Here is a 14056-nt window from a genome sequence, read left to right on the forward strand (position 1 = left end):
TTGGAGCAAAATGAAATATTCGTTACGTAAGGCTTATTTTCTGCTACTGCACACTATGTATCCGATGGCAACAATGCAGTGCCGTGTCTTATTATCTTGGGAGAAAGATAGCTACTAATTGCCCTAAATTACTAGAGACGCAGAGACATATATAGTTGACACGCGACGGCCGCAAGAATTCCGCACGGGCAAGCATTTGAAGCAAGTGTGATCTTCCTGATTGAGGGTATTTTAATATGGTTGCGAAAATTCAGACAGGTGGGTTTATTCGTTTCCACGCATGAATAATTTTTTAAGTTCATTTAATTTTATGTAATATTTTAGTTGTCATTTAAAGCTTGCGCTTTATTTTTCTATCGTTTTGTGTTCACAAATCACGATGTTGAGGAACTAGGATTATATTCCCGCCCTTAAATGTTTTGTTTATATTGTGTTTAGTTGATACTAATGCATTTAAAACCCGCGGGCGTAACCTTTTCATGTAATATGTCAATGTGTATGTATCTTATTGCCAAACAGGTGGAGCTTTTCATTTCACGATTAAACTTCGAAAGAAACCACAAAGCATTGTTTGTATTTCAAGATTTCAAAAAGTTCCCATTGTTTCTCTTGCAGTTTTGGGTGAAATACAACCTGATAAGCTAGGAAGAACGCTGACGCATGAACACCTTTTTCTCGATTTCCACGGATTTTATACCCCGCCACCCCCTCATCTAGAAAACCGTTTCAATGGACCTATTAAACTTCAAAATTTGGGATTCATTCGTCAATATCCGTAAGTTTAATGTATTAGTTAAATAAATTACTTGCACTGATCTGAACGAAAATCAAGGACATGAAAGAGTACAGATTTCTTTCAGCATCATTGCCCAAGGCTGACAGGCCAAAATGGAATGAACTGTTTTATGTATGGGGGAAAACTGAGGTCAAAATTACATAATTAGCAGAATTTTGAAGCAAACTGAAGGAGCGAAGCCCATGCGTGCTCCACTGGTTCAAAATTCTGTGACTCCATCTCTCCCACTATGACTCTTGAGAAATGGTGACCTGCAGAAGACAAATTCTCCGTTCACTTGTTGCTGATTATGATGATCAAAGTTCTTCCAAAATTGGCTTGTTAAAAAATTCCTTTGCAGAATGTGAAATGAGAAAAATAATCCATATTTTCCCTCATTCCTATCCTATCCCAGGATCAAGTTCTTGGAAATAAACTTGTATTGAACTCTTGCCCTGCAATTGCTCATTCAATCTATATTCCTTCAAAACCTTCCCCAATATGCATCTACGCACGCTATTGTCTGCCATATCCAAATCAACATAAGCATAATAAAATTTCTTTTGCATATCCTTGCACTTTCCCAATTCAGTGTCTACTCATTAAAGTGCACAGAGTTGTTACACAGTGCACAGAGGCATCACATAACAGCCTTTAATATACTTTGCTTTTCCCAGATATTTCCAGTGTTGCCCTATGTATTTTAGTGAAGAAAATGTGGATAAAAATTCTATGAAAGCATATATAAAAAAGGGTCTTACCATTTCAGAACGATATATTAGAAGACAGATACACATTGCAGATCTTTAGACTGCACAGTGAAGAAAATGTTGTTATGCATTAGACTGTACAGTTTAGAAAATAAATCTTTTGCGCAGTGATTTCCAGTATTTATCATGAACCCTATTAGTTCTCCAACTTGATATGCTCTGCATCAAACTTGAAGGTCATTAGTTCTAATCCTGTCTAAAACGTATTTTTTTATAAATAATAGGTTCAGGTGTGATGTGGTGAAACTGTTCCATAATAACAGAGACAAAAACTCTTGCAATTTCTCACTTAATAGAGATTTATTATCGACTAGTTTTGATGTACTACATCATTGCCAAGTGGCTTTGCCAAGAGCACATATATTTCTTTCGTGACCGGTGTCAAGTGACTTAACAATGATTTGGTATATCAAAACTAGTTGATAATAAATCTATAGTCAGTGAAAATTACAAGATTTTTCATCTCTGTAATTATGTATTTTTTTGTTCGATAAATAGTATATTTTGAGTTTTAATGAAAAATGACCTCAGTCATCAGAGAATATTAAAATTCCACTGTTTTGATGACTCATAATGCTCTGTACATTTCATTGTGCAGGCAAAGGATATCATTCATATGGTATAAGTAATTGCACATGTCACAGTAGGCTATCATTTGAATTGAAAAGGTTAGTTTCTTTGCTGTCTAGAAGAATTCTGGCATTGAGGATATAGAATCACCGTACATGGATCATCCCATGAATAGCCCATCTATATAAGCGTAATATTTACTGTTAGCTGCAAATAAGTTTGTTCAGGTATTACTTCTAAGAGCACATATATTGCTTTAGTGACCAAAGTTTCCGAGCTGGCAGTTTGAAGGATGTTCTGAGCGGCTATTCTGAATGTAAATTTTGATGGCATGCTAGTGAATATATTTTTTGCATTGAATGGCACTATCAAAGAATTAGTGGGTAGAGATTGGTTATTGAGTTTCCATGTCAGCTTCCCCAGTTCCCAGTACGAGGGTAATTTGAAAAGTTCTTGTTTTAATTGTTGTTGTCCATTATTTTCTTGCAGTTACGCCTGACTCTATTAATTTTAAGTGCTAGAGGTAGGAATCACTCCTGCATTCTTCTCTTGCAATTCAAGTGAAGAATGGGTGGCCATGGGGTTAAGTCATATAGTATTATTGAGTATGTGTTTTATACATCACCTACCCAATGCAATGTAAGCATACATTTTACTGGAGTAAAATTTTTCATGATCGTGCCAAAAACTATTATGTTTAATTTGCGTATCATTCAAATCTTTCATAAGAATGTGTTGAGAATTTTTTCTCATTCATTAAAGAAATAATTCTGCATGAAATGTCTCCTGTCATGAGCAATATTACAAATTTTCCCAGTTAATGTTTGAAATAATTCGGTCTTACATTTCACTTTGTTCTTAATGCACTTCTTTAAATGTTATTTCAGCTACAGCAGCAAATATAATCTGGCTTTTTATGATCAATATACACATAATGCTCTTTATAATGATCTGGAAGAATATCTAAAATCTGGAGGTTCATCTATTGTGGAAAATTCCTCTCATGGCTTGGGACGGAGAGCAGACCTCATGAAGGAAGTTAGTGAGAAGACTAAAGTGAATATTGTCGCTGGGACAGGTAATTGTTTATAATTTCTCTCTGCATATAAAATTTAATATTGTTTCACTTTAATTATTTATGATAATGCAGTTGACCAATTTGCAGCACAAGTGAATATGAGGATTATTGGGATAATGAAAAGTTGTTTCTCAGCAGTACTTGGTGATTTATTATGATGCCTGAAATCATAATGGAAGATGGTTTGTTGTAGTGTTGGTGACGCGAGATGACTAAATTGTTGCTTGTGATGTTCATGTGGTTCTACAAAAATGTAATGCAATGATGACCATGAAGGCCTCCATTGCTGAGAATGAAAACCACCAAAGAATGCTGAGTCCTTTAGCTGGCAGGATTTATTCTGCTATCAAATTTATCCATCAGTTATCACTTCATAATTGAGGTTATTTCCCATTGTCTTCCTCAGTATTTTGGGACATAATACCATCATTTTAATATCCTCCTCTTTAGGGCTAGATGCCATTGCAGCCTCATTACTAAGGAGCAGATGTTGAAAGAAGTTTCCCCTGACTCCCAACTTTTGTCCCAAGTGCAATCATCATTGCTCTCGCAATATACTTATTGGGGTTTATAAAATGTGCAAGCCCTAACTCTTGAGTCAAGTGGTTCATAAGGAGTGACTCTGGTAGGAAAATATTTATCTTTCAGTCACAATTTTTTAGAAAGTCAATGTACCTAATTATAATTATTTTGGATTAGAAATATATGAGTGATTAAAAAATTAGCAATAATTATATATGTGTATATATATATATATGTATATATATATATATATATATATATATATATATATATATATATATATATTATGTGTTCCTATCCCTTTTCCTTATATCTGTTTCTGTATATATGAGTATATATATATATATATATATATATATATATATATATATATATATATATATATGTATATGGTTAATTACTGTGTTACAGATTACACATTTGTACAAGGTCTGTTCAAAAAGTATCACGAATTATTTATTTATTCATGAATATGTATTTTGTTCCCTCCAGAGTAATCCTTATTAGATATTTTACACTTCTGCCAATGTTTTTTCCAATCCTCGAAGAACTTTAAAAAATCATTTTTTGTGACCTTGTTTAGCTCCTACTTCGATGCAGTCTTTATCTTGTCAATCGTAGCGTAGCGTCATCCTTACATGGGCCTCTTTAGTTTCGGGAGCAAGAAAAAGTCACTGGGGGCCAGATCTGGAGAATACGGTGGCTGCAGCATCATTGGTGTGTTGTTTTTGGCCAAAAATTCGCGCACAAGTAACAACTTGTGAGCAGGGGCGTTGTCATGGTTCAAAAGCCAATTTTTGTTCTCCCACAAATCCGGGCGTTTGCGGTGAATATCTTTGCGCCAATTGCGCATTACTTGCAGATAATATTCTTTATTTACCGTTCTACCCTGTGGCAAGAACTCACGATGTGACACACTCCTAAAATCGAAGAAAACTCTGAACAAAACTTTCACATTCGACCGAACTTTGTGAGTTTTTTTTGGTCTTGGCTTGTGCTGCAGCTTCCATTGGGATGATGATGGGAGCTTTAGTTTCCACATCATGAACATAGACCCATGATTCTTCACCAGTTATGACCCTCTGGAGCAAATTTGGGTCGTCGCAGACAGAGTCCAACACCTCAGTAGCAATGTTAATGCATTGCTGTTTTTGGTTGAAAATGAGCAAATTTGGTACGAATTTTGCGGCGACCCATGCCATGCCCAAATCATTGGTAAAAATCAAATGGTACGAGCCAATCGATATGTGTAGGTCCTCAGCAACTTCTTTAACGGTGATTTGACGATTGGCCAATACTATTTTCTTCACTACATCAATGTTTTTGCTGGTCGTTGACCTGCTCCGGTATCCGGCACTCTCTTCACCCTTCACATCTTCTCGGCCCTCAGGGAACATTTTGTATTATCGGTAAATGTTGCTTCGGTTCAAGATAGCTTCTCCATATGCCACAGTCAACATTTGGAATGCACCCGTGCACTTAATTTAGTTTTTCACGCAGAATTTGATACAGGTTCTTTGATCTATTTATTGGAACAGGCAAAAATCGAAGAAAAGCCAAAGAGCTTTAGAGGCTAGCCATTAATACAAGATTTATTTAAATTCGGTTGACATAGTTTTTCTTGCAGTGTGGAGCAGTTGATTAAATAATTTAATTCCAAAATGATTCAAGTAATGGTATGATTTGGTTAATCTGCAGTTACACCTGGAGCGGCAATTTTTTATTCTTGTGCTAAATCATTTCCCTCTTGTCTTGTGGAAAGCAAATTTAAATGTGTTTTACATACATCATTGTTTATAGATGTACTGGTCTGCAGTGTTCTGTTGCAGAAGATTGAGAAGATTATACATACCTCCTGTCCCCATTTTTGACTTCATTACCCCTTTGATGTTATACCATTGTATTTATATTCCATTCTATCACAATTTTACATTGCCAAAATAATTTTGGGGGTCAACTAACCTATTTGGCTTTCATGAAATCGGATTTGATTTTTTGTTCAAGTGTTAGTGGATACATGTGTCAGTTGGAACACCTTGGATAAATTACACATTTATTTTTACTTGATGAAGGGGTATATGAGAGGTCTCTTCTATTTTTAATAGACATTATATATATTTTGGCCTGATCAGTATTATTTTTTCCTTTTTAATTCTAGGTTTCTATGTGTCTAGTGTCCAGAAAGAAAATATTTTGAAACTTTCTGTAGAAGAAATGGGCAGTTTAATTAGGAAGGAAATGTTAGAGGGATGTGCTGAGGATCCAAGTGTCAAATGTGGTTTTATTGGGGAAGTAGGGAGCTCCTGGCCCATTGATGGTGAGTGATGGCATTGCATATTCACCCTTAACAATGGACATTACAGCCACTGGTTGAGCTATGTATATGTGTAGTCTGTTAATTATTTATGTAATTAAGGGCACAATTATAGTAAAACTTGTCTTAGAGTGTTAGTGGAAAAATATTTTACCTTTTCTAGGGCAATGAAAACAGAAATTCGTCTTGTACTTAATCCCCAAAATGAATTGGCCTATTCAAAATTAATAAATTACAATACTGCTAGAGAAAACTTCAATATACCTATTCAATATCCCAGGTAGTTACTGATGATAATATATTTGCTGAAACTTTGAATAGTCAAGATGCATCTTTTTCTTTCTTTAAGTGTTGTCCAAATGGATAAAAATTTTGTTATAATGTATTTTTGGCTTGGAAATATAAATATAACTTACATCAGTGGCTACATCCATAGTAACAGAAGGTATAATGTGTGTCACTGTAATACTTATTGTCCAAAAAGGAAAACTCTGTGGAAAAGTGCATTTTCAGTTATAATGAGTATATACAACTCACATAGACTTAAGTCTGAAATCATAAAGTTTATCAATGAATATTTCCTAATGATTTAGTGAATCTTGTTTATACATAGCATTTGAAAAGAAGGCAATTTTAGCCACTGCTGCCATCCAGGAAGAACTCAATTGCCCTGTAAGTTTCCACCCTGGCCGTCATGCTGATGCTCCGTTTGAGATCATAAGAACCCACCTAGAAGCAGGTGGCCGAAAAGAGAAGACAGTCATGTCACATCTTGAGCGTGAGTAAACTTTGTTTTTCCGTGACACATTTTTGATTCACCAAACAAGAATTAAAATAAGGAACATATTGACCAGGTATTAGTAGCCTATATATTTATATTTATCCTATACAAATATTTCTGTAATACATGCATAAATAATTGTTTATATACATGAATGTAGGATTGTGTTCCGTTTTGATGGGTTAATTGTTAAAGGTTAATAATTTATATACACTGAATAAAATAAATATATAATTGTGCTGCAATGTGTAATGCCTCTTATATTTATTTTATATTAACATTGTGTGAACTAAAGTAGGGCCTCGCATTTTAAAATTTACTTCACAATTATACCAATTTCAAATCTATTTACATATTTACTTATCCATTTTTCCAAATTTACTCAGTATTTCTGATTACTGTAGTTCCTGGCCCATAAGATGCACTTCTTTTATTCCAAAATGTGCTCTAATATCAGCCTGCGTCTTATGGGCTTGGGATATATAGGTATAAATAACTTCAACCTGGAAGCGCAAATTGATTTGCCAGAAAAGTACTTGCTATTATGTTTTTTTTCCCACATCAGGCATAGAACATTACCTTGCCTTAATTAGAAATTTCGATAAAATCAATGTTTTGAGTCAGTAGAAAGCAACAGATTTGTAATGTTTTGTTGAAAGTACTTCCTAAAAAAATTCTCGAAGAATCATAAATTTATAGAATGTAGTGCATTTAGTTTCATCTCACATGTGGTGTTGAAGTGAAACTCAGTACGTGTTATGCTAATATGGATTTCCACGCTCTGTAAATACATACACTCATTGTATCTCCCTAATAAACTCAGAGTCTACAGTCATTCAGCCTTAAGTAATATGCGAATGTCATAAAGGCATAGAAAATAGTTTCTTTCAATACATATTTCGATAGTAACAAAATCTTAACAGAAGCTAAGCACCGTATAAAAAGATAAAGTGATAATAACCTCATGGGATCTCAGGAGAGGATATTGTCATAACAGTTTTCCATTTAAAGTTGAAGTCATGAATTTCCATTCAGAACATAGAAACAAGATAGGTATAATTTGGAGTCATATTTTTGGCTCTGCATTTTGTTAATTTCTGTTTTGAACCACCTAAACCTCTAGGATACACCCAGTTAGAATTAGCACTTTATGTCATGACCATGGTTCTTGGTGTCTAATAACTTCAGGTCTTCTGCACATAATACAATTTTTATTTATCATTACAGCTGAATTGTGATCCCATTGATACGACATAGTTGTCAAATGTAGTCTTCATACCTGTTTATAATTTGATTCCAATGCTTTATAAGATAATAATTTTTATAAAATGATCAAATTAGTTTTAAAATTTTCATAAATTGCCATGAAGCTGGTTTATGGCTCAAACAGCTGTATAAAATCAATAGGACCTTAATCAGTTACTTTTATTTTAATAGTCAACAAACCTTTGATGCTTTTATATATTTCTGGGTGATAAATGAATTAAAAAGTTTCGTGTAAATACATAATTTGATTAAATAATTTAATGAGGACTTGATAATTGTCTTAAAGAGTTGTAAGGTTCATGGTGTGTATAATACTAACTCTTTATCTCAACCAAATTTCAGCTTTGGCTGAGATTTACAGCCAAGTTTAGCTTTGGCTGAGACATTATTTTAATTAACCGGTTATTATTTCATTCTTATTTTTATAATTTAATAATTACTTACATAATATATGTATAAGTATACTTTTTATGGAACAAAGCATTCATTCCAGTTCATTATCTTAGGAACTCTTGAAACTGAAGCACTCCTGTCAGATTTTGCTGAGCTTGGAACATTTTGCCAGTTTGATCTTTTTGGAACAGAATGTTCTTTTTACCAGCTTAACACTGAAGTTGATATGCCGTCCGATGCTCAGAGGTTGGCAAAGGTGCAGCACTTGGTTAGCGAAGGATTATTTGACCGAGTCCTGTTGTCTCATGACATCCACACAAAACATCGATTGGTGAGGAATTTATTTACTTTTTTGATCATTTTCGACCATAATTAGTTTTACAACAACCATTTTAATGACACAAATGTGAGAGAACAAAAACAGATGAATCCGCAGTATGGTCATACAAATAAGTGATGCTTAGAAGCAGCTTTCTGAGGACTGGCCTATTGTCGGATGAGATACAGATTGGGACAAGTGGATCATGCCATTGTCATTGGTTGATAAGGGGCAGGAGATGGTACAATAGGGTATTTACTATTTTGCTGTCTCTCTCATCTCACTATTTGGAAAAACTGGCACAGGACTGTAATTTATCAGTTTCCTTAATTTTGTTTTCTTCTCCACAATCTGGATGGGCCTTCCCAAATGTCACATCTGTCCTTCATTTTAATAAGAATGCTAATTCTAGAGCTTGCTGCAAAAATGTTAATGTACATTGCTGATTGTATTGTGCCAGTGTATATCCAGTACATTTATGTTATCATATGTGTTGGAACCTTCCCCATGGACTGCTACCTTGACATAGTGGATGGACTTGTGCATTCAGATGATCTGTAGAGTTATGTTGACCGCAGCAACTGACTCCAATTGGATAGCCATTTGAGTATTGGTGTCATTTTAAAAACCTTATTGAGGAAGGCAATGGAAAACTAAGTTATTAATCCCAAGACTGTTATCATGGACACAGTAATGACTGAGAGTTCTGGTAACTTTAATACTCAACCCAACTGACCATATATTATATTTGGCAAAGGGGGAGGCTAGGCTTTGTGAAAAGTGAAGTCGATAGCAGCAACACAGAAGACCCAGAAGAGGACCAAACTAGTTAGTATAGGGATTTGGAATGTTAGACCGATGTTAAGGATAGGAAATTATTAACCAGGAGATGGAAAGAGGAAATATGTATAAGAATTGTAGGGCTTCGTGAGATAGGATTGAAAGGTAGCAGAGATGACAGGAGCAGTAGATATTAAGTAGTGTCCTGCAGAGAGGAAGAGAGCCTATGAGGGGTGGCAATAGTATTGGAAGACTAGGTAGGAAGAAGCATAGTAAACAAGAGCAAGCGAGTGATAGAATGTTATTAATGGCAATAAAAGCTGAGCGAGCGAGGAAGACAGGGATTACCATCAGTTGGATGACATAATTGAGGGTGTTCCTGGTGAGAAACATTTGATAGTGACAGGGGATTGGAACTTGATGTTTGGCAAAGGGAGAGATGGTTGTTAGGTTGGGGAACAAGGTATTATAGTAGGAAGAAAGGAATAGAGGAAGAGGAGTAGAGGAGAAATGGTTACCCATTACATACCCACGGTTTAGATACCACAAAAGGTGTAAGTATTAATGGAAAATGCCCAGGGATTCAGGAAGATATCAGTTATATTAAGTTTAGTATCAGTTATATCAGCTATATTAAGTTTAGGCACAGATATGGGAACAGTATGAATAATTCACAGTTTCCTGGAAGCAGATGCAGACTTGGGTGATGATTTAGTAGCATTGAAGTGTAATGTCCCCATTCAAATGGTAAATCAAGGAAGATGGCTTATGAATGAATATATTTCAGAAAATAGAAGTAGGTTGGAGGAATAGATGACTTGTCCCCAATGAATGGATCAGACTGCTCAGTTGTGGGAGGTGAATGGAAAACTGGGATGGGCAGTGCAAGGAAGAGGGGTGAGATGTTGGTGTCCATCACCACTCTTGTTTTCAACATATTTATGGAATAAATGGTAACTGTGGTATGGGAAGGACTGGAGGTAGGAATGAAAATTGGTGGGATATTAATGAAATCAGAATTGCTAATAATCAAGCTCTAGTTAGCTAGTCAGCCAAGGGGTTATATGCATTGGTGGGTGTATTAGAAAGTCAGTATGAAAGGTGTGAAGTGAGAATCAGTGTAAACAGAAGAAAGGTTTTGCTTATTTTGAGAAAGAGGAAAGCTAAGTTAAATGTGAAAATAGGAGTTCATAGGCTTGAGCAGATGGAACAGTTTACCTATCTCTTAAGTATTTTGGACCAAAGTGGTTAGAGGAATAGGAACATAAGAATAAAATTTTTGTTGGGCAAAGAAGCTTTCACAAGGACAATGGAGTTGAGGACAGGGACATTGGGTAAGAATGTTAAAACAAGGCTTGTTAAACTTTTATATGGAGCTTATCCCCTGAGAGGATTGATTTCAATGAGTGGTTAAGGGGGGTGGTTTGTGGATTTCGAAGCATAGGAGGGAGGACTAGGAAGGATACAATTGTTCCTAAATTGGAAGGGTCTCCTTGGAATATCCACCTGTGGTTATCTCAAGCTCTTCAAAGGCACCTAACTGTGGATCTTTTTTCTGAACATGTAGGATCTTTGGCTGAGTCTCTGTAATTTTTGTTAGTTAATAAGTTTTATCAAATTGTGTACCAAGCTAGGTGCTCTTTGGTTCTGATGTTCAATATTCTGTCCATCCGACCAATATGTATGGCTTTGCAGTCATCATAGTGCCATCATGTCAATCTTGCCTTAGTTAGAATTGGGGATGTCTGTTATGGAAGACAGTTTTGGGTTTTTCTTTGTGTACTGCCTTTCTCATTCATACTCTATAATTTTCCAAAGTTTGTGCTTCAAATTACAAGGTTTTTATCTACTTATGGTCAATGCAGAAGTAAAGCAAATACGTCTTACTGAAATAATAACAGTGATAATGAAAAAATGCAGTCAACTGAGATAGTATTTATGAATTCACTCATAGTCACTGCTCTACATAATAGATGTCTTTGATAACATTGCGTATTGAAAAGTTTATTATTATGATTTTTGAATGCTAAATCAACTCAGCAATGGAATTTTCTTTACACAGATTGAGTTTGGAGGACACGGTTACTGCCACATCAACAACAATGTGATACCAAAAATGAAGATAAAAGGGATGACCCAAGAGGAAATTGACCAAATAACAATAAAAAATCCAACCAGGTGGCTTTCATTCTAAATATATGTTGATATATACCCCTTGGTATTTGTTGAATATATATCAAATAGCAGGAAAAAGGATTACATGGCCTAATGTTAATGAATGGCCAAAATGAAATAAAACTGCAGCATTTGGCCACATGATATTTTTATGGTGTAAAGTAACATACAATTTTATTTTATTAACAATGTTTTTTAACATTTGATACTCATAAATACATATACATACACATATCTTCATTTTTGAATTCTTCATTTTGAATTGCTCCCTAGAGAGCGCATCAGGGTGAATACTATCAACGTTCATCACTCTTTATTAATAAATTATTAATAATTCATACTTTCATAGAGCATTCATAAGGCTCTATTACTAACTGAATGGTAATATTATGGTGGTGAACAGTACCTCAGCATTAGCCTGGTCAAATGCTTTCATCAGATTTTAAAAGCCATACTATCACCTTGTTTTTTGAATGTTTAACTTGATTTTAATTCATCATTTATAAGCAATGGAATTTGAAAAATGAAAATAATTTTTTAACCAACTCACATAATCATCATCATACACTTTTAAATGAAAAGTGAAAAAGGGTTAATTTAGAAAAAGTATAATAATTTTTTGGAGAGGGAGATGCTGACTGGAATTCACTCAATCCCATTTCTAATATCCCTGATTTTAACACTGCCCCCATGAAATAATTTTCCCTGAGCAATCTTATTGTATCACAACCACTTGTGAACTTAGTCCTCTGCATCAAAGTAATGGATTGATTAGTACTCATGGAATGAAATTTCAATGTTTTTTGAATGTCCTTACGCTAAATATTGTTTGCAATATAATTTCAAGCTAAGTGTGTGAGTCCTTGTTGATAAATATTATTATGAGCTTCATTTACTCAGTCACTTATATATTTTATTGTTGTCACATTAATCAAGCTTATTCCTTAAGCAGCTTGCATAGTTTCTTAGTTCTCACTCATTGTTGCATATAAATTTTAACCTGATGGCCACACAACACTCTCAATCCAAGGAATATAGGAAGACACCCGAGTGTATACACCTGGAGCATTGGGTGCTGCACACAACTTTCCAAAAGATGTCACTCCAATGATATGGTGTATGCACTTATTATTTTGACTTTGGATCTGCAGTGGTCCTCCAGAATCACCCTGAAAAAATACAAACACAGTATTTTAGATATGGAGCAGTATACAGTTTTTAGGGAAATGCAATCACAGTAGTGAAACTAAAGGTTGGGTTTATAAGTAAGGGTGGAAATCCATCAGATATTATGCATACTGAAAACTAAGGGTTATTTGGTCATAAAAATAATATATTCAGTAGAAAAAGGTTTATATTGACAATTTTAGTTTCCTACAAATGTCCTTCACTTTTCCACACAATCGCTGTTCACTTCCAAGCACCTTTTGTAATGCTGCACCAGCTTCTTTAACCCGTCAGCATAGAATTTTGCCACCTGGGAATTTAATTAGCTGACAATGGCTGTCTTTTCCTCATTGTCTTCAAAGTGTTGCTCACCCAGCCACTGTTTCAAGTTCAGGAGGAGGAAATTGTTGCTAGGTACAAGGTTGGGACTGGAGGTAGCAGTCCATAAATGTGTGTTCACACAATATTCTTTGCTCTTTGTTCTGGGATGTAAGCATATTCAGTACTCACTTTGCACACAATTTGTGATACCCAAGCTTTTCCACTACAATCATGTAAGTAGTGGTGTGTCGAGCAGAGGAAATCTATCAGCCAGAGCACTAATTGCCAATTGTCGGTCAGATTGCAGTTCTTGGTCCACTTGTTGAATGATTTCTTTGGTCTGGATACTGGGCCTTCCACTCCCCTCTTCATCATTCACATTTGTGCGGTCATTTTTGAAGTCTGGACACAATTGTCTAAACCTTTCCTCCACTATTACTGTAGATCCATAAACTAGGCGGAATTCCCAATGAATTTGGCTTGGCTGATGATCCTTTTGAACACAAAAATCAAATCACAGCAAGACTGGAGTAATCTTGGTAAGTATAGTTATCTGCATTCACCGACAGGCAAACAGCTACTGAATCCTAACAATACCTTATGTGGATTTGGTAACAATCAATAGATGGTGCGGCAGGCCTACAACTTTGTTCTGACCCACTAATATTTAAACTTAAGAAAGCGGCCCACCCTTTTCGTCTGTCTCAGTCTCAAGTTAAGCCATATACACAGCATGTAAAATTGACACATCAGGGTGCAGGGTAGTATTGGGTATAGACAACCTCTATTAGGGGAAGGCATTGTCATTTGCAAAAAAAAATTATT

At 35.2% G+C, this 14056-nt stretch overlaps 2 protein-coding genes across 2 annotated transcripts in view; one reads left to right on the top strand and one right to left on the bottom strand.

Moving 5' to 3' along the window:
* The first annotated feature begins 71 nt into the window (after positions 1-71).
* LOC139696958 (phosphotriesterase-related protein) lies at positions 72-11968 on the top strand. Its single transcript, XM_071595863.1, has 7 exons — positions 72-258; positions 616-775; positions 3003-3193; positions 5874-6032; positions 6643-6807; positions 8583-8800; positions 11631-11968. Exons 1-7 carry the CDS (start codon positions 237-239, stop codon positions 11760-11762), a joined length of 1047 nt encoding a protein of 348 aa, XP_071451964.1. The 5' UTR covers positions 72-236; the 3' UTR covers positions 11763-11968.
* The window catches only part of LOC139696957 (serine protease snk-like), a 24409-nt gene continuing 22233 nt past the window's right edge, over positions 11881-14056 (bottom strand). The window contains exon 10 of the mRNA XM_071595862.1: positions 11881-12912. Within this exon, the coding sequence (XP_071451963.1) occupies positions 12739-12912 (174 nt within the window). The 3' untranslated portion in view covers positions 11881-12738. The remainder of the gene's footprint in view (positions 12913-14056) is intronic.

This window comes from Hetaerina americana, unplaced genomic scaffold (assembly GCF_022747635.1).
Source record: "Hetaerina americana unplaced genomic scaffold, ioHetAmer1.1.p SCAF_7, whole genome shotgun sequence".
NCBI classification, from domain to species: domain Eukaryota; kingdom Metazoa; phylum Arthropoda; class Insecta; order Odonata; family Calopterygidae; genus Hetaerina; species Hetaerina americana.